The sequence below is a fragment of the Erythrolamprus reginae genome, chromosome Z (genome assembly GCF_031021105.1).
Source record: "Erythrolamprus reginae isolate rEryReg1 chromosome Z, rEryReg1.hap1, whole genome shotgun sequence".
NCBI lineage: Eukaryota > Metazoa > Chordata > Lepidosauria > Squamata > Dipsadidae > Erythrolamprus > Erythrolamprus reginae.
The window spans coordinates 83,357,834-83,378,390 of NC_091963.1; the positions used below are offsets into that span (position 1 = coordinate 83,357,834).

The following is a 20,557-nucleotide window of genomic DNA, read 5'->3' on the forward strand; positions in this document are numbered from 1 at the left end:
ATGATGCCCTTTATACCTTAGTGTTAACCCAGGTTGAGTCATTATACATATCTTTGAAGTAAATCTGCATGATCTATACAACTCAATTTGTAATCATTAACAAATGATATTTTTTATTAGGAACAGCAAAAATGCATCATATGGCATGTTATGTGCTTTAGAACTGCATCACTTAGCGATGGAAAATGTGGTCCCAATTATTGTTGTAACTTGATAACTGTCAGCAAACTCCTATATCCGAATTTGGAAAAATATCCCTCCTAGATGTAGCTATATTTTATGGCAAAAGTCATTCTTAATATTAATTTCCATTCATTACATTTTGAAATTTATGCCTATTAATTTTCCTTAAAATGCACTTCATGTCAGATTATTGGGGGCGGGGGGAATTCTTGCCGAAAAATATAACATTTTAAAATAAACCGTATATACAAACAGCACTCAAGGTCATTTTTTGCTAGATCTATAATTTTTAATGTTTTAAGATTTATAGGGCACTTTTATCCATGTTTTTCATGTGATGTCCTGCTGCCATTGTGAGATATAACCATGAGTAAGTGCTTACAGATTATAGTTTTGATACTGATAGATTTAACGTTACACTGCGGCAAAGATTAAAATTGTTATTAGAGATATTCATATTTTTCTAATATTAGTTAATGTAATATTCAAAGGTTAAAATTCAAAAGCCTTACCTCCTTACTGCCACAGATTTTGAGGTACAGTTGCTGGTTATTAAAGGTATGAGTCTTGGCACATGTGTATGCTGAAAAGGAAAAAATGCATATATGATATATAAATATATCTATATCAGTGTTTATCAGATATAAACTATATCAGTGATGGCGAACATTTTTGAGACCGAGTGCCCAAATCGCAACCCAACACCCATGTATGTATCTCTGAGTGCAAATAGGGCAAATTACCGTATTATTCAGACTATAAGACACACCAAGATTGTGTAGACGTAAATAAGAAAAAAAGTGTTTGTACTCCATGCCCCCTGCCCTCAGGAGCACTTTGCTGGCCTCTCAAACCCTTTGCACATCCCACTTTTTGCAAAAATGGATGAAAAACAGGCCAATTTGGGGCACGCAGAGGGTTTGGGAGGTCTTCTGAGGGCTGGCAAAAGGCACAAACACCCCAGTTTTTGTGAAAAACAGGCTGTCTTTTGCAAAAACAGGTGGGAAGAAGTGTAAGACCACTAACATTCTCTCTTTTAGGGAGGCAAAAGGTGCATCTTACACTCTGAAAAATATGATAACCTGAATAGAGGTTTTAGTTTAGCAAAAATATGATTAATGTTTTTTCGCTGGGGGAAAAAACCCAATAACAGTGCTTTCAATGAAACAACTAACCTTTTTATTGAAATGTAAAACTACATTTGGCATGCTTTTATTAATGTGACTTTTACTATTGTATGTCTACTGATAATTTATTTTATTTTATTAATAGAGTTGAAAGGGACCGTAAGGTCATCGAGTCCAACCCCCTGCCTGAGCAGGAAACCCTACAGCACCCCAGCCAAATGGAAGTCCAATCTCCTCTTGAAGGTGTCCAGAGTTGGGGAGTTCACCACCTCCCCTGGCAGGCAGTTCCATTGGTTGATTGCTCTGACCATCAGGAAGTTCTTCCTTATTTCCAGGTTGAATCTCTCCTTGGTCAGCTTCCAACCATTGTTCCTCATCCGGCCCTCTGGTGCCCTGGGGAATAAAGAGACCCCCTCCTCACCGTGGCAACCCCTCAAGTATCTGTAAACTGCTATCATGTCCCCTCTAGACCTTCTTTTTTCTAGGCTGTCCATGCCCAGTTCTCTCAATCTCTCTTCGTAAGTCTTGGTTTCGAGTCCCCTAATCATTTTGGTTGCTCTTTTTTGCACCTTCTCCAGTGTTTCGATGTCTTTTTTGTAGTGAGGTGACCAAAATTGGATGCAGTACTCCAGGTGGGGTCTGACCAGGGCATAGTAGAGTGGTATTAGTACTTCCCTGGTCTTGGAGCGTATTCCTCTGTTGATGCAGCTTAGGATTGAGTTGGCTTTTTTGGCTGCTGCTGCACATTGCTGACTCATGTTTAGTTGATTGTCCACCAAGACTCCAAGATCTCTTTCGCAGTCACTACTGCTGAGTGGGGTATCTCCCAGGCTGTATGTATGTCTAGGGTTCTTTTTGCCGAGGTGGAGGACTCTGCATTTGTTGGTGTTGAACCTCATTTTGTTGGTATGGGCCCACTGTGATAGTCTGTCTAGGTCTTCTTGTACTCTGAGCCTGTCCTCAAGGGTGTTGGCTACCCCCGCCAGCTTGGTGTCATCTGCAAATTTTATTAGTTCCCCTTTTATTCCCTCGTCCAGGTCGTTGATGAAGATGTTAAAGAGTACAGGACCCAGGACAGAGCCCTGTGGTACTCCACTGTCTACTTTTTTCCATGTGGATTTGGTGCCGTTGAGGACAACTCGTTGGGTGCGGTTGGTCAGCCAACTGTTTATCCATCTACATGTGTAGTAATCTACTCCATTTTTTTCTAGTTTGTGGATTAGGAGATTGTGGTCGACTTTATCGAAAGCCTTACTGAAGTCCAAGTATATGAGGTCCACTGAGTTGCGTTGGTCAACTGACTTGGTTATGGTGTTGAAAAATGATATGAGATTGGTTTGGCATGATTTGTTTCTGATGAATCCGTGCTGGCTATTGGATATGATCTTGTTTGTTTCTAGGAAGTGGGTAAGTTGTTTTTTGATTATTTTCTCCAGTACAGTGGTACCTCGAGATACGAGTTTAATTCGTTCCGGACCTGGGCTCTTAAGTCGAGCAGCTCTTATCTCGAACGACTTTTCCCCATAGGAATTAATGTAAATAATTTTAATTGGTTCCAGCCCTCAAAAAACTCACAAAGTTAGTCTAAATTATGCAGAAAGACAAGTTTTTAATGAAGAAATGTACATGTACATATAAATGAATAATGAAGTTTCTTTCACTTAACTTGTAAACTTTCTTAAACTTTTAAATTTACATATGTTCAACTTCTCTGCCACCCAATCCTGTAGGACAGAGGTATAAATGGGATAAATGAATGGACGGAGGGTGGGAAGGAAGGAAGGAAAGAGGGAAGGGACAGGAACAGAGGAAGGAAGCAAGGAAACTTATGAAAGGGGAGAGTAAGAGAGGAATGAGTGAAGGGAGGGGGGGAGGGAAGAAGGTGGGAAGGAGAAAGAAAAGAAGAAATAGAGGAAGGGAAGGTAAAAGAGAGAAAGAAAAAGAGCTAACTTCCGCGTTCAGCTTCAGGAGACAGCTGCGAAGCCGTACGCGTGTTTTAAAAGGTTGCAGCCGGCCTGGGGGGATCGGGGGGGTGCTGGCAAGCCCCCCAGGCCGGCTGCAAGCCCCCCCCGAGCCCCCCAGGCTGGCTGCAACCTTTTAAAACACGCGCGCCGCTTCGCAGCTGTCTCCTGAAGCCGAACGCGGAAGTTAGCGTTCGGCTTCAGGAGACAGCTCCTTGGCGCTCGTATCTCGAATTTGGGCTTGTAAGTAGAACAAAAATATCTCTCCCCTCCCAGCTCTTATCTCGAGTTGCTCGTAAGTAGAGTAGCTCTTATGTCGGGGTTCCACTGTATTTTTCCAGGTATAGAGGTCAGACTGATTGGTCTGTAGTTACCTGGGTCGGTCTTTTTGCCTTTTTTGTGGATGGGGACTATGTCAGCTCGCTTCCAGTCTTCCGGTAGGTCTCCAGTGATCCAGGATATTTGGTAGATGAGGAGGAGTGGTTCCGCTATGGTGTCTGCCAATTCTTTTAGGACTTTGGGGTGAAGTCCGTCTGGCCCTGGTGATTTGTATTCGTTGAGTCCCCTCAGGTAGTCCCTCACTGTGCTTTTGTCTATGTTGAGTTCGGTTCTGGGGCAGTTTGTTGCAGTTAAATTGCAGATTGGTTGGAGGGAGGTTCCCTTTTGTGTGAAGACTGATGCAAAGTAGGCGTTGAGTAGCTGTGCTTGGTCATTGCTGTCTGTGATTTCTCTACCCTCTTCATTTTTTAGTGTGACGATTGTTTCTTTGATTTTCTTCTTATTGTTGATGTGTTGGAAGAATCTTTTTTTGTTGTCTTTGACTTCCGCTGCAAGGTGTTGTTCATATTGTGCCTTTGCTGTTTTTATTTTTTGTTTGCAGGAACTGGCTGTTTGCTGATATTCCGCTTTGGTTATGAGTCCTTTTTGAATTTGCTGACCACCAGCGATTGGAAGAACGCAATGTCACAGAAGAGGGGATGGAGAGGTCTGTAGGATGTTTTATCTGGGGAAATTCACATTCACTTCCAGATCCTCTTGAGATCAACCAGGCACCTGCAGCTCTTCCCTGCCTCTTGGCATTGAAACATGCTTTTGAAGGAGATACAAAGGTGGCCAAGAGCTGGTTTCCGTCCCACAAGTAAGATTTGGTCCAGAACTAATCCCAACATGGAAGGTCTTTTATTTGCTCCTTGTACTCCTTGTCTTTGCATTTTTATCAGCCTTTTATTTCCAGAAGTCAGGCTCTGGATTAAATGGTATTCCAGACAAAAATAAGAAGAATATCTTGCTTTTAGGCATGATAACAGCTGTCTAGCAAGGTAAGTTATGAGCTATTTTTACATTATCAGAAATTTAATTTCTAACATGGTAAAAATGCAAAGACATGTTGGGATTGGTTCTGGACCAAATCTTTCTTGCGGGACAGAAACTAGCTCTCAGCCACCCTTGTATCTCCTTCAGAAGTATTTCCCCCCACACACTTCCAATGCCTGAGGAGACAGGGGAGGTCTGCAGGTGTCCTGGTTGATCCCAAGGGGCCCTGGGACTGGGGGTGAATTTCCCCAGCCAAACCATTCATTTAAATTCTTAAGATTGATAGAAACAGAGCAAATTTGTTTAGTGCCATCCAATTAAGATGGACTCTAATTCCCTTATTTTTCAGCCAATGAAGACTGAAGGAAATTGGCACATAATATGGTTGCATTGTTACGTTACCTATCTCTTGATACTAGAGTTTTCAGTAAATCAGAAGGAGGAGGTTGTTATATGACCAATAGACAAAATGAAAAGCCTCTGCAAATCTCTTTCCTTTCCTTCTTCTTTCTTCTCCTTCTCCTTCCTTTTTCTTTTCTTCTCTCCTTTCCTTTTCTTCCTTCCTTTCCTTTTCTCTTTTCTCTATTTCCTTTTATACTTTCCTCTCTCTATGACACATTATATAGGCTATGTAAATGTTGTAAAATTATGTTCACTACAAATTAAGATAAAATGTTTTAAATTCCATATATTGTTTACATTTGCCATAAAGAGCATAAATTTGAACTCCTTATTTTAAAAAAGTCCTTATTTTAGAGATGAGTCCTTTGCAAATTTTCCAGGAAATTCACCCCTACTACTCTGCATGGCGTTAACAACACAATTATTGTGCAGGAATATGGGAAAGATGTCCCTACAGAAGGCACCAAAATGAGGGTTGTCACCCTGGCTCTAGAAAGATCAGCAGCACGTTGGATGGTAAGCCACCATAATGCAGAGCTCTGCAACTTCAACTGTTTCATGACAGCCCTGAAATGGAAATTTGAGGACCCCCTAAGCGACCACAAAACTAGAGATGGGGTGGACAAAAAAATGGAAACACTTGACTTTTTGGCATCATTATGTTTGAATATGTTCAAATCAATCAAAACTTGACATATTTTAATATTTTAAAAAATTCTGTTATTTGATATGTTTTTTTCAACTACCTTTTTTTTTACAGAAATTTAAGGAAATTGGTTATAACCTTCTAGTAATGGCAAACCTCTCAGACTTTCAAAGAGGCCAAATTGTTGGTGCTCGAATGGCAGGTGCTAGTGTAACAGAAAGTGCCCGAATGTTTGGCCTTTCAAGACGTAATGTCTCAAAACTGCTTTTCAAGGAGAAGGGAAAATGTCTTCAGCCAAGCACAGGTCTGGTTGAAAGTCGAAGTTGTCTGAGAGAGACCATCAGACTCTAAAGTGAATTGTTAGAGCAGATCGCAAGACCACAGCTCCTAAAATCACTGCAGAGCTCAATAGACACATACAGAACTCAGTTTCCACAAAAACTGTTCGAAGGGAGCTTCACAAATCTGGATTCCACGGAAGAGTTGCAATTAGAAAACCTCTGCTCTCAAAGACAAATGTTTCAAAGCATTTAGAGTGGTGTAGAAACCACCAGAAATGGAACCTCTAGCAGTGGCAAAATAAAGTAGATGTGATTTTCTCTGACGAATCATCGTTTACCATTTTTCTGTCCTCTGTCTGTGTTTACATTTGGAGACAGCCAAAATAATAATTTCATCCAGACTGCAAATTTGATTATTTCTCCTGTATTCCCTCATCTAGGTCATTAATGAAAATGTTGAAGAGCACAGGGCCCAGGACTGAACCCTGTGGTACTCCACTGCCTACCTCCTTCCATGTGGATTTAGAGCCGTTGAGGACAACTTGTTGGGTGCAGTTGGTCAGCCAACTGTTTATCCATCTACATGTGTTATAATTTACCCTGATTTTTCTAATTTGTGGATTAGGAGATCGTAATCTACTTTATCAAAAGCTTTACTGAAGTCCACGTATATTAGGTTTATTGCATTAGTCTACTGATTTGATCATGGTGTTGAAAAAGAATATGAGATTGGTTTGGCATGATTTGTTTCAGACAAATATTTGTGTGGCAACCTTCCCATTGTGGAAGCAGGCAGCTGAGCGTGGCAGGCAGAGCGAGATTTGGTTTCTTTCCTTCTGCCTTCCAGTGGGAAATTCTTCCAGAAACCAGTGGTTTGTGCCATACTGGTTTCAGGCTTGATTGATTTCTGCTTCCTCAGCAAAGACACAACAGCTCTGTAGGCTGACTGGGGTTTCATGGGACACGCAGGCATTGGCCAGGTCATTGTTTAAGCCATCTTTGAACCAACTGATGAGTTGGTTCCTGTCTGATGTGCCTTACAGGGGGTGGACAAAAAAATGGAAACCCCTTGAAAAATAATCAAAATATCTTTTACTATGGTGTTGCTCCACCTTTTGTGGCAAGTACAGCCTCAATTCTCCAAGGTATTGATTCATACAAATTGTGAATTGTTTCCAAAGGAATTTTAGCCCATTCTTCAGTTAAAGCACCCTCCAGTTCTTTTAGAGACTGGTGGTGGAAATCGACTTCTTACTTGAATCTCTAAAATCGACCATAAATGCTCAATAATGTTGAGGTCTGGTGATTGTGGTGGCCAGATGAGATGCTGAACTTCATTAGAATGTTACTCGTGCCATTCTTTAACAATTCTTGCTCTATGGATTGGTGCATTATCATCTTGAAAGATGGCATCCCCCTCTGGAAACAGTTCTGGAACCATAGGATGAATTTGTTCGGCCAAAATTCCTAAATAGTGATGCCTGTTAATTCTTCCATTAAGGGAAATCATTGGCCCGGCGGATTTCCAAGAAATAGCACCCCAGATCATTACTGAACCTCCGCTATGTTTGACGGTTGGGAACCCCACCAGACTGAAATACCACAGAATGAGGAGGTAGCTGCAGCTGCATCAAATGGACCCCTATCAGGCATGCCCTAGGGAATACCAGGATTTGATGGATGTTTTAAATGAAGTGGCCTCAGGTGAATTTCCCCAACATAGGTCTATGGATTGTGCCACCAAGATTTTACCAAGAGCCCAACTACATAAGATAAAACTTTACGCTATGACTCCGCAGAAACAGGATAAATCATGTGTGGGTTCATCAAACCAGCAAAACCCTAGGTGGCTGCCCCCATCCTGTTCCAAGAGAAGGAGGATGGCTCATTATGTCTATGTGTGGATTGTAGGGGTAAATGCTATTTACAAGGAAAATCTTTATCCCCTACCCTTAATGAAGGACATGATGGCCCATCAGGCAAAGGAGAGAATTTTTTCTAAACTAGACTTGTGGGAGGCTTATTAACAGATCATGATTTGAGAAGGACAAATGGAAAACAGCATTTAATTGTCAGCTAGGATGTTTTCGGTTCAAGGTTTTGCCATTGGGATTCGAAGGGGCTCCCACCGTTTTCATGCAGTTAATTAATGAGGTGCTGCATGAGCACCTGTATAAGGGAGTTTTGGTTTATCTTGATGATATATTGATATATATATATATATTGATTTATACTGAAACTATCAATATATATTGATTTAATACTGTTAAATTGGTGTGCGAGGTTTTCAAGAAATTAAGGGCAGCTAATTTGTTTGCCAAGCTCTCCAAATGTGATTTTCATCAAGATAAGATAGATTACCAAGATAGATAAGACAGAATCTCACCGGTGGTGGTGGTGGAAATGGACCCGCCAAAGTCAGAGCAGTCCTCAAGTTGGAAACACCCCCCACCCGGTACTCTGAAACAATTGCAGAGCTTCCTGGGGTTTGCTAGCTTTTATAAGCAGCTTATTCCTTCTTTTGCTCAAATAGTATTGCCAATTACAAATCTGTTAAAAACCAAGGAGGTAGATAATGTAAATCGAAACCTAGCCGACCACTAAACTGGACTATACACTTCCAAGTGGCATTTGAAAACTAAAAAACCCTCTTTTTGGCTGAACCTGTATTAAAACACCCTGACCGAGAGAAAGCATTTGTAATCCAGGCTAATGCCAGCACCAGTTGGTGCTGTTTTACTCCAACATAATAAAGAAAGTAAATTACAACCATGTGCATACACCTCTAGGAAGTTAATTGAAACTGAACAGAAATGGGCAATATGGGAAAAGGAGGCTTTTGCAGTTTGATGGGCATTCCTAACTTGGAGACATTTCTTGGAAAGAAGTAAAATACCTTTCCAAGTATACACTGACCACAAGAATTTCAAAGCACTCAAAATCCCACAGAAAATGCCTCCAAAACAAGCCTGTAAGCACGGTCCTTCAAATGTGTTAATTTCCATTTCAAATATTTACTGGGAGGGAAAATGTTTTGGGCAGATGTCTTGTCCAGGCTACCATAATACAAGTTACATGGAAGAAGTAATTAAGCTTATAATCCCAACCTCCCCATTAGCAGCTAAGGTCATAACATGCTCTCAAGCAATGAATGACCCCTCCACCTTAGACAATGCCACCATCACAGATTTCAAAAAAATCTTAGAAACACATGACTGGTTTAGTCCAAATAAAAGATGGGCTAGCTTGGGTGGGAAATAAGTGGTATGTCCCAGCTAGAGAAAGGCTGGGAACTACTCAAGATTGTCATGACTCCAAATTAGCTGGTCACTTTGATTTTCTAAAAATGTTACATTTACTGAAATGGCAATTCTGGTGGCCATTAAAAAAGGACATAGAATGTTATATAGCAAGTTGTCCCAATTGCTAAACGCAGGCAGGGGGGAAACTCCAGTCTACTGCAGTTGGTGTCGGACCATTCAGCACCATGAAGAGAGATCTCCATGGATTTCATTGCTGAATTGCCAAGAGTTCTGGAAAGGACCGTTGTACCTACCTGAACGGTCTTCTCGCTGCACTGGAAGGAGAGTCCAACATGGGTAGTTAACCAATCCTATTGGTAGAGACTGAGTTAAATATTTACATATTAATTGAGTACCGCCCCCTTGTATCCCCCATGAGCTCAGTTTTAAAAACGAAGACAATGTAAGAGGATAACCAATTTTTATTGTCAACTATCAAACGAAACAATTCCCCCCAACTCCGGCGTCCCTGAACTTAGCAGTGCCGGGTGGGTTTGGACTCTCCTTCCAGTGCAGCGAGAAGACCATTCAGGTAGGTACAATGGTCCTTCACCACTGCATCTGGAAGGAGAGTCCAACATGGGATATGCCATGGGAGGGAGAAGGTCTTATCAGAGACATCGGGGAAGAACAAACTCATTGCAGAACACGTCTTCCAAATGCTGCGTCCGCTGAGGCAAAAGAGTCCAACTTATAATGTTTAATAAACGTTGAAGGAGCCGCCCAGGTTGCGGCTTTGCAAATATCCTCTATGGAAGCTTGCGTAGACCAGGCAGCTGATGCAGCCGCACTCCGTGTCGAGTGACCCGTCAACCCTAATGGTGGGGTTTGATCCCTAGCCTTGTATGCTTCCGTGATACAGTCCTTGATCCAACGGCTAATAGATTTTGAGGCCAATCCAAGTCCCATCTTAGGTTGCGAGAATGAAAGGAACAACTGTTCAGATTTCCTGAACATTTCTGTCCGTCTGATGTAGATCTTCAGAGCTCGCCTTACGTCTATTTAGTGCCATCTCAATTCAGATGTATGGTTCCCATGAGTACAAAAATCAGGGAGTATCAGCTCCTGTTTCCTATGAAATATAGTATTCACCTTTGGTATAAAGGTGGGATCTAGTCTTAGCACGACTCTGTCCGGATAAAATATACAGAGGTCCGGCCTAACTGATAAGGCCGCTATTTCAGACACTTTACGTGCTGACATTACTGCCACCAGGAACGCTGTTTTAATGGAGAGTAGTCGTAAGGAGATGGACCTCAAGGGCTCAAATGGTGGTTTTGTCAATGCTTTGAGTACCAAGGTAAGGTCCCATGATGGAAACCGTCGTACTGGAGGGCTGTGTTTATTCATGGCTCCTCGCAAGAAGTCTCTCACCCATGGGTGAAAGGCTAATGAGCGTGCCTCCGGAACTTGTATCATAGTGGCGAGGGCTGCCACCTGTCTATTCAGGGTATTGGGAGCTAGGCCCCATTCTATCTCTGTTTGTAGAAACTCCAGCACTGCAATCACTGACGCTTCTTTCGGGTTCAAGTGACGCTGTTCACAGAATTTACAGAAGGCTCTCCAAGTCGCCTGGTAGATCCTTGAAGTAGATGGACGTCGTGCTGCCTGTATTGTATCTATGACCTTCTCTGATAACCTTTGCTGTTTCAGCCTGCTCCTCTCAAGTGCCACACGGTTAGATGCAGCCACTGGGGATCCGGATGTTGCAGATTCCCCTGACTGAGGGTGATGATCCAGTCCAGGATTCTCCACGGAGGTGCCACTAGGTCGGAGAACCACGGACGTCGAGGCCAGTGTGGAGCCACCAACAGCACTTCCGCTCTCTCCTCCAGAATCTTCTCCACCACCTTGGGAAGGAGGCTCGTTGGAGGGAAGGCGTAGAGTAAGCCGGGTGGCCAAGGGGAGAGAAGGGCGTTGATCCCTTCTGCCCCCGGTTCCGGAAAACTCGTGTAGAACCTGGGGAGCTGAGCATTCCGCTGGCTTGCGAACAGGTCTACTAGAGGAATCCCGAACCTTTGAGTTATCTGATGGAAAATGGCGGGGTCCAATCTCCATTCTGACGGGTCCAGGATGGCCCTGCTCAACCAGTCCGCCTGAGTATTGCTGATGCCGGCAATATGTTCGGCTGTCAAGGACGCCAAGTGATTCTCGGCCCAGTTGAAGAGCTGAGTTGTTTCCTCCATGAGGCGTTGCGACCTCGTGCCACCTTGGTGGTTTAGATGGGCTCTGGTTGCCACATTGTCCGTCAGGACCCGTACATGTCTGTCCTGCACTAGTGGGGCAAAAGTTTGGAGGGCCAGGAAGACTGCCCTCAGCTCGAGGAAATTTATATTGACTGGTTCCAAGTCCTTGGCTGACCAGAGACCTTGGGCCATGTGATGCCCAATGTGTGCCCCCCATCCGGAGAGGCTGGCGTCGGTCGTGAGGGTTATCGGATTCCGTAACCGGAAGGGGGACCCTTTGCTCAAGGCTTGCGATGTCCACCATCTCAAGGACTCTTTGACCGTCCGTGGGACATGTACCTTCTTGCCACAGTGGCTCCTTTTGGCCTTCTGAGCGGGAAGCAAGAACCACTGCAGCCCTCGGATATGGTGTCTGGCCCAAGGAACGATGCCTATGGCTGACACCAAGGTCCCCAGGATTTTTGATAGCAATGCCAGTGGAACTCTCCTGCTGTGTTGAATGCTGGAGATCAGTTGGCGTATGGTGAGTTGTCTCTGTGGAGAAAGGGATACCGTATTTGACAAGGTGTCTATGACCAATCCCAAGTGTAATAGTCTGGTAGTGGGAGACAGTTGACTTTTCTCCATATTGATTGTGAAACCGTGAGATTCCAGTGTTTGCACGGTTCTGTCCAAATCGGTTCTGGCCCTCGATGGGGACCTGGACAAAATGATTATGTCGTCCAGGTAGGCCATCAGCCGGATTGATTGCTGTCGTAGATCCGCGGTCAAAATGTCCAACAATTTGGTGAAAGTCCGTGGGGCTGATGACAGGCCAAAAGGCATGGCCCTGTACTGAAAATGCTTCCCCTCGGAGCAGAAGCGGAGGAACCTCCGATGGTTTGGATGAATGGGGACATGTAGGTACGCCTCCCTTAGATCTTGTTCTGTCTGGGTGCCCCCAGACTTCAACACCAACTGGAAAAAGCAGCCAGACATGCTGGTAAAAGCAAAAGCACTTTATAGTTTGAAAAATAAACACAGAGAAAAACCTGTTCTTCCCAACAGGCAGGCTATGAGGCTTCACAGCAAAGTTCTGATGGCCAGACAATACAGCAGACTTCTTGCTGGCACACACACCACTGTAGAGAATAAGCCCCCACGCCTTTTTCCCCAAGGTCTCAGCCTTCAAGGCCACAAGTCAGAATCAGAGACGCCAAAGATCACAGCCAGGTCCCAGGACTCCCAAAGATACTACTCCACAAGACAGGAAGGGTGGGTCTGCCTTTTCAGCCTTTCTGGGGAGAACCACACCCAAACCCAGCTGTTACCTATTTAGGACTGGAAGTACCTGGCTAATTGTCCCCTTCATTGTTCTGCTCTTCTCTGCCTGTGATCGATGATGGCTTGAGCATTTTCATCTAAGGACTCCAGGCTGCTTGCTGGGGAGAGCTCCACCCCGGGGGACTCTGGCTGTTCTCCCTCTCCCTCGGCCTGATATTCCTCCTCCCCTTCTGCCTGGGTCTCCTCCTCCTCCTCCTGTTCCTCATCCTCCCCCTCTGAGCAGGGAGCCGGCAGAGGTTCAGCCGTTCACTGAGGAGCCTCAGACGGAATCACAACAGATCTATGGATGTTAATAGGTCTTGGGGCCGTATGGATGCTATAATTGTCTGTAAGGAGTGCATTCAAAATCTCCTGTACTTTATGAAAACGTTCAGTTGTTTTAGATTTAGAATTAGCCGGCATCCTCCCGAGGCCTTGGGCACTATAAAAATCACGGAGTAGAAACCCCTGCCTTCTTCCTGACAGGGTACCGGCTCTATGGCGTGAATGTCCAATAAATGTTGGATCTCCTTGTGGAGTTGTAGCCTCCTTTGTGAGTCCCGTATTACGGGGCAATGAAGGAAGCGGTTGGGTGGCGGTTGGACAAACTCCAACCGCAGTCCCTGTGAAACCGTGGCCAAGGCCCATTTGTCGGATGACGTGAGCCGCCAGGAGGGACTGAAATGTTGGAGCTTCCCTCCTAGTGGCATCCCGGCAGAGTCACTTGGAGCGACGAAAATCCCTCTGGTTGCCTCCTCGAAATGGCCGTCTCAATTGTTGATAGCCTCGGGGTCTGTCCTGAAATGATCCCCGATCGGATCGAAAGGCCGGTTGACTGTATTGACTGTATTGGCCCTGAGAAAAGGATCTGTGGGCCTGTCCCATTCCGGAGTTGGCTTCCCAGCGAGGGTTCTGACGTCTTGTGTATGGAATGGTCCTGCGGTCCTGCCTCCTATTAGCCCTGGGGAGCACTTTCCTTTTGTCTCTGTCCTCTATGAGGACCTTCTCCAAACTCTCCCCGAACAGCATGGATCCTTGGAACGGGCTTGAGGCCAACCACCACTTAGATTTCAGGTCCGCCGGCCAGTTTCTAAGCCAGAGGAGGCACCGTGATGACATAGCGGTTGCCATGCTTCTAGCCGAGAACTTCGCTGCATGGAGGGTGGCATCTGCCGAGAACTCCGCTGCTGCCTGCAGCTTGCTCAGGTCTTGGCGGAGGCGCCCGTCTTCTGGCCCGAGCCTGGATTGCATTTCTTGCAACCACATAATGGATGCCCTGTTGATGAAAGATGCCGCGGCAGCCGCCCTGAACCCCCAGCCGGCCATCTGATGTGCCTTTCGCAGCAATGTCTCCGCCTTCCTATCCTCTGGTTTCAGGCTGTCACCAGTCTCCGAGGGCACCAAGGCGCTGGAGACAAGAGTCACTACCAGTTGGTCAATTGGTGGGAACTCAAGGAGTTTCTCTACCTCCTCGTCGAAGGTGTAAAACTTCCTCTCGAGGTTCGAGGGCCCTTGTGCCGCTGCCGGGTGCTGCCAAGGCCGCTTGACTCCTTCCACAAAGATATGTGATGCCGGGAAGTGGTCGGTTTCGGGCTGAGGCTCCTTGAGGAGGGCCTCTGAAGTCTTTGTCGTGTCTGTAGTTTCAGTTGCTTTGGGCGCGCCCTGCAGGTTCATCACCTGCTTGGCCTTGCAAAGCAAGGTTCTGAAAAGCGCCGGTTTGAACAGGTCTACTGATGGTGGTTGTTCTTGTGCTGTTTCATCCTCTGACCAGTCATACTCTCTGTCGCTATCCTCAAATTGTGGTTCCTCCATCAAGGACCCCATACCCGAAGGGGGCGGTACCGACCAAGGGTTTCTTTCTGGAGCCTGTTGAGGGTGCCTAGCACCTTGTTGCACCCCCGTTGCGATGCCTTGCGAGTAAGCGTTGGCAATGAGTTCCTGTAGGTCAGGTGTCATCTGTTGCCAGGAGCCCGATGGGCCCCTTAGGCCTGCTGCTGTGGGGGTAAAGGTAGCAGAAGGTCCCTGCAGGCTTCGGACTGAGTGGCCTGCAGACCCCGGTCTGGTCCAAGAGGTGCCAGGTGATGGCATAGCCTGAGATAGGGGTTGAAGCTGTCTTTCAGGCGACCAGTCCCCCTCTGGCAAGATTCCGGTGGTCCCCAAGGGGGATTGGGTGATCATCTGATCAGGGGTTAGCGGTTGCCTCCGAGTAAGGGGTAATCCCGTGGGGAGGGCTGCAGGGCCGCTTCCAATTTCTGCTCAAGGGCCTTAATACGCTTCTCAGCGTCCTTTAACGAGGCACCAGAGGAATGGGAGGCTTTTGTTTTGTCTTTTGCCTTCCCCTTGCCCTTGTCTTTTACCGTGGGGGAGCTGCTCTTGTCAGTCCCGGCCTGATCTGTCATGCTTACTCACTGGTAATGCTTGTACAACAGCAGCTCCGTCACTCCGCACCTTAGCCGCTCGAAATTCGCTCCTGAAAATGGCGCCCAGGCGTTCTAGCCTCTTGCGCCAGTGCACTGGGGTCTAATAGCCCTTTTCGTGCCCTTGCCACCAGAATCCCGCCGTTTTGTGCTTAATCGCGCCGGCCCATTATGGCCATCCAAGATGGCGGCGCCCGTGCCGCTCGCGGACTTTCCGGGCTCGCCAGCCTGTTCCCTGCCGCTGATGGCGGTCTCTGCCAGGGTGGTCACCCTGGCTCTCACCTCTGCTGCCCTACATGCCTGGTGGTCCCGGCGGCAGCGCTGTTGTAGCGGTGGTGGCTTCTTTCGGCAGCGGCTTTTCTGGCGGCGGCTTTTTTTCCCTCGGCGGCTTCGGCGGCACTCTTTCCCTGCCACCGAACAACTGATCGCTCCTTCGGCAGTCCATGCCGGGTCCCGGGAGCGATGCCGAGCCTCCCAGTGGGGGGGTGGACCTCCCCACCTTCGGCTCGCAGCCTTAGTATGGCCTCGGAGACCAGGGACCCCAGGCTGAGGTGGTCCTCTCCGGGGCGATTCCCACGGGGGGAAAAGACCCCTGAGGAGATTTGTTGGGGGTGTTGCCCGCGGAGGGCATAGACCCCATCCAGATCTTCATCACCACCTGAAAGACAAAAGAAAGAAAAATTAAACAGGTTACACTTAAATCATTTTTAAACAATTTAATTCCTAAGAGTAAAACTCAGTAGTCTACATTGGGACTGAGTTTTTAAAACTGAGCTCATGGGGGATACAAGGGGGCGGTACTCAATTAATATGTAAATATTTAACTCAGTCTCTACCAATAGGATTGGTTAACTACCCATGTTGGACTCTCCTTCCAGATGCAGTGGAGAACACAATGATTTGGGTTGTCATAGATCTTTTCTCAAAACAGCTTCATTTCATCTCGTGCCAAAAGATTCCTATGGATAAAGCCTTGGCTAAATTGTTTCTGATTCACATTTACCACTTGCAAGGGACCCCACAATATATTACTTTGGACAGTGGGATCCATTTCAAGTCAAAGTTCTGGAAAACATTTTTGAATCTATTTGGGACAGAGCAAGGACTTTGTTGTAGTCATCATCCGCAAAGAAAACAGAACAAATGAACTCAGTTCTGAATCAGTATCAGTGTGGTTTTATTAATTACAGTGGTACCTCTACTTAAGAACTTAATTCGTCCCATGACCAAGTTCTTAAATAGAAAAGTTTGTAAGTAGAAGCAATTTTTCCCATAGGAATCAATGAAAAAGCAAATAATGTGTGCAAACACATTAGGAAAGAAATAAAAGCTCAAAATTTGGGTGGGAGGAGGAGGAGGAAGAAGAGGAGGAAGACTGGCGCTGCTGAAGAAAGAAGGTGAGGTGAGGAGAATCAAAAAAAAAAAAGAGGGAATCTGAGATGGCAAGGAGAAGCACGTGCCTCCCATATACCTGGCGCAAAGCTGCCTCCCATACACTGTGCCAGAGAGAGAAACCCAGGCAAATGAGAGGGGGGAACCTCCCGCTGCTGCTATCTGCTTCCTCTTCCTTCCCATGCTGAAGTGCTCCCCTCTCCTCTTGCTCGCTCGCTTTGTAGCCAGCGCCTTTCCTTCACTGTGGTGACTCCTCGGTTTGGCTGAAGCCGAGTTGATCCGGCCGGGGCGAAGTGTCCCCTTTTGCCTTTCCACGCCCAGACACTCCGGCATGTAACCTGATGCCAGTGTATGGAAGGCAGCGTGAGGGACTCACCACAGCAAAGTGGTTTATTCCCTCTCCAAGCGCCAAGAGAAAGGGCTGCCCAGAGCGAAGGGAGCATTTCTTTTCTCTGGGCACTGGTAGAGGTTTATTCCCTCTCCAAGCGCCCAGAGAAAGAAAAATGCTTCACTCGCACTGGACTGCCAAAGCCTCCTTAAGCACCACCGAAAGGCACCTCTGGCAGTCCAGAAAAGCCCGAGATGGCTGGGATTAAAGGGGGAATGGCAGGAAAGGGGCGTACATAAGTGCACTGGTATGCCTTTCATCCCCTGTCCAATTGTTTTTCCTTTCTCACTTATCATATACAGTATATTTTCTTTCTTTCATATATCCTCTCCTCTAAGTTCACTTTATCCTTACATATATTACTACATGTCTATTTTTCTTCCTATGTATTTGTTTATTGGACAAATGAATGAATGAATGAATGAAACTGGCTGGGCCTTCGTGCCGCTCTCAAATTTTCTGGGAAGTTTTTCCTGGCTCGGGTTCTTAAGTAGAAAATGGTTCTTAAGAAGAGGCAAAAAAAAATTGAACATCCAGTTCTTATCTAGAAAAGGTCTTATTTAGAGGTGTTCTTAGAGAGGTACCACTGTACTGGGACAACTGGAATGAACTACTGCCTTTTGCAAAAGTAGCCTATAATATTGCAGCTCATGCATACACAGGTTTTACCCCTTTCAGGGTGGCCATAGGGCAAGAATTTAATGCTATGCCTGAGTTAGCCTCACATGAACCAGATATACCCTCCTTGAAATTGTAGATCAATCATTTGCAAACTGTCATGTTCTAGGCTACCAGCAGGGGGAGACTTTTGGCGGGAGTAGTCTTGTGTTCTGATTGGTTAATTGGGAAGTATAAAACCCTGTCTTTGTGTTTTGTTACCTCAGTTCTGTGTTTAAATAAAGTTGAGTTATACCTGCCTTGACTGCTCAGTTCCTTCACTACACTGGCGACGAAGGAAAGTTGGATCAGAATCCACATTTCTAGCTGCCGTCGTGAGGAAAAGTACCGGTAATTCAGAATGTCAACACAAATAGTTTTTCCTCCGTTTAATCCTCAAGGGGAATCTTGGGAAGCTTATCTCGCCCGATTTGAGTGCTTCTTGATTTCAAATGATTACAAAGATCTTTCTGGTGACAGAAAAAGGGCATATTTTTTGAGTTTTTGTGGGACCGACATGTTAGAGACTTCCCTGTCATTATTTGCCCCTCGATCTATTCATGATGTGCCATGGGGGGAATTCCTTACAACTCTACAAAACCATTATGCCCCCCCACCGTCTCGCAGCGCTCGTAGATATTTATTCTATCACAGAAATCAGGCAGAGGGGGAGACAATTAACCAATACATGGCAGCCCTCCGGCGCGCAGCAAAATCCTGTGAGTTTCAAGATTTGGATGATTATCTTTTGGATCGTTTAATTTATGGGGTGAGGGATGCCAGACTGCGGCGCAGGCTTTTAACAATGTCTGAAGTGACACTAGCGGCTGCTTTAAAAGAGGCTAGGGCTGTGGAGATGTCTACACAGTCATTGGCAGAGATGGATCTGCCTGCAGACACAGCCACTACGCATAGCACTGCAGCTGCTGCAATATTGCCACCAGAAATAGAAAAAAATTTGAAGCTAGAAGAAGAGGAAGAAATTAATAAATTAGCCATCTCATCCAGGCAAAGGCAAACACCCTCGGGAGACTCCCGTTCCCTGGGGGCATCGCGTTCCTCGTGTGGGGGGTGTGGCGGAGATCACCCCCGATCGCTCTGTGGATTCCGCGAGGCATACTGCCGCCGTTGTGGAAAGCAAGGTCATATAGCAAGGGTCTGTCGTATGCGAAGGAATGCCAGCACGCAGCCTTTTCCTGTCAGAGAGCCATTTTTTCAACAGCAGAGGGCGTGGCAGAGGGAACCTTTCGGCCGCCGTGACTCCTGCAACGTCATTCAAATTGCGACTCCAATCAACACTCTCCAAGCTCCGCAGCTGTCATCTCAGCAAGGGAAAGCAGCGACGTCATCAAAAATCTCTGTGTACGTGCGAATTGGTGGATCCTTGTGTCCTATGGAACTCGACACAGGGTCCTCTGTCTCGTTGATGTCTTGGAGCACTATCAAGCGATTGTTTCCCCGCTTGTCTAAAAGTCGTTTGGGCCCGTGCACTGTGTTCTTAAAGGACTATCAAGGCAACGTCATTCCCACTGTGGGACAAGGTCATTTTCCGGTGCAGTACAAAGGTTTTAAGGGGCGGTTACCCCTTGTGATTGTAAATGGCCCTTTTATAAGTTTATTGGGATTAGATTGGTTTTCAGCATTGGGGTTCACTATAGAGGGTATAAATGTTGTTAATGATTTAACCATGTCTCAACAGTTAGCAAAAGAGTTTCCTACAGTTTTTGACGGTACTCTAGGGAAATATTTGGGCACACCAGTCTCATTGACCCTCGATCCATTAGTCCCTCCTGTTCGCCTGAAGCCCCGGCGGGTGCCTTTAGCTATTAAGGGTAACGTGGATTCAGAATTAGATCGTCTGATTAGCCTGGGAATTTTAGAGCCGGTTGACCAAGCCAAATGGGAAACCCCTTTAGTGGTAGCAATTAAACAAGATGGATCTGTGCGTTTATGTGGGGACTATAAGTGCACGGTTAACCGAGCGTTAGCACACCATTCCTACCCTGTACCCATGGTTGCCCATCTATTACATTCATTGGAGGGAGGAAAGGTATTCGCGAAAATTGACCTGTCTCGTGCATACCAACAGTTAGCAGTGGACACTGAGACAGCTGATATACAAACAATCATTACCCATCGGGGGGCGTTCCGTTGTACTAGGTTACAATTTGGAATAAGCTCTGCCCCTGGAATATTCCAGGGGCTTATGGAGCGCCTACTATATGGAATCCCTGGCACCTTGCCATATTTCGATGATGTGATCATAGCCGCCTCATCCCGCCCAGAGTTATTAGAGCGAGTCAGAGCCGTACTTCAGAAGTTCCAAGACGTGGGGTTGCGAGTTAAATCGGAAAAATGTATTTTTGCTTCTCAAAGTGTTGAGTTTTTAGGTTTCCTCATAGATAGCAAAGGAATTCATCCTACCCCTGCTAAAATAAAAGCTATCACAGAGGCTCCGGAACCCAGATCCAAAACCGAATTACAATCTTTTTTGGGTTTATTGAATTTTTATGCCATGTTCCTCCCTCACAAGGCTTCAATTGTAGAACCACTGCATAAATTATTGGCTAAAGGGATTCCATGGCATTGGGGTAGAGCGGAGGCCAACGCATTCACGGCCATTAAAGAGGTGTTGGTATCTCATGATATTTTAGTACAATATAGCTCAAACTTGCCATTGATATTAACGTGTGATGCATCCCCTTATGGGGTGGGCGCAGTTCTGGGTCACATTCTACCCTCAGGAAAGGAAGCTCCTATAGCATATTATTCAAGAACATTAGGCCGCCCTGAACGTAATTATGGGCAATTGGATAAAGAAGCCTTGGCTCTGGTGGCGGGAGTCAAGCGTTTCCATCATTATTTATATGGCCGCAAATTTCAATTAGTTACAGACCATCAACCCCTCCTGGGAATACTGGCGGGAAATAGACAAACGCCCGAAATTCTTTCTCCTCGTTTAAATCGTTGGGCCCTGTTTTTAGCTAACTATTCATATG

General features: G+C 45.9%; 1 protein-coding gene across 1 annotated transcript in view; it reads right to left on the bottom strand.

The window, feature by feature from the left end:
* CLASP2 (cytoplasmic linker associated protein 2) overlaps positions 1 to 20,557 on the bottom strand; it is an 817,644-nt gene that overhangs the window by 466,056 nt on the left and 331,031 nt on the right. Inside the window, exon 11 of the mRNA XM_070727408.1 lies at positions 696 to 766. Coding sequence (XP_070583509.1) covers positions 696 to 766 — 71 coding nt within the window. The remainder of the gene's footprint in view (positions 1 to 695; positions 767 to 20,557) is intronic.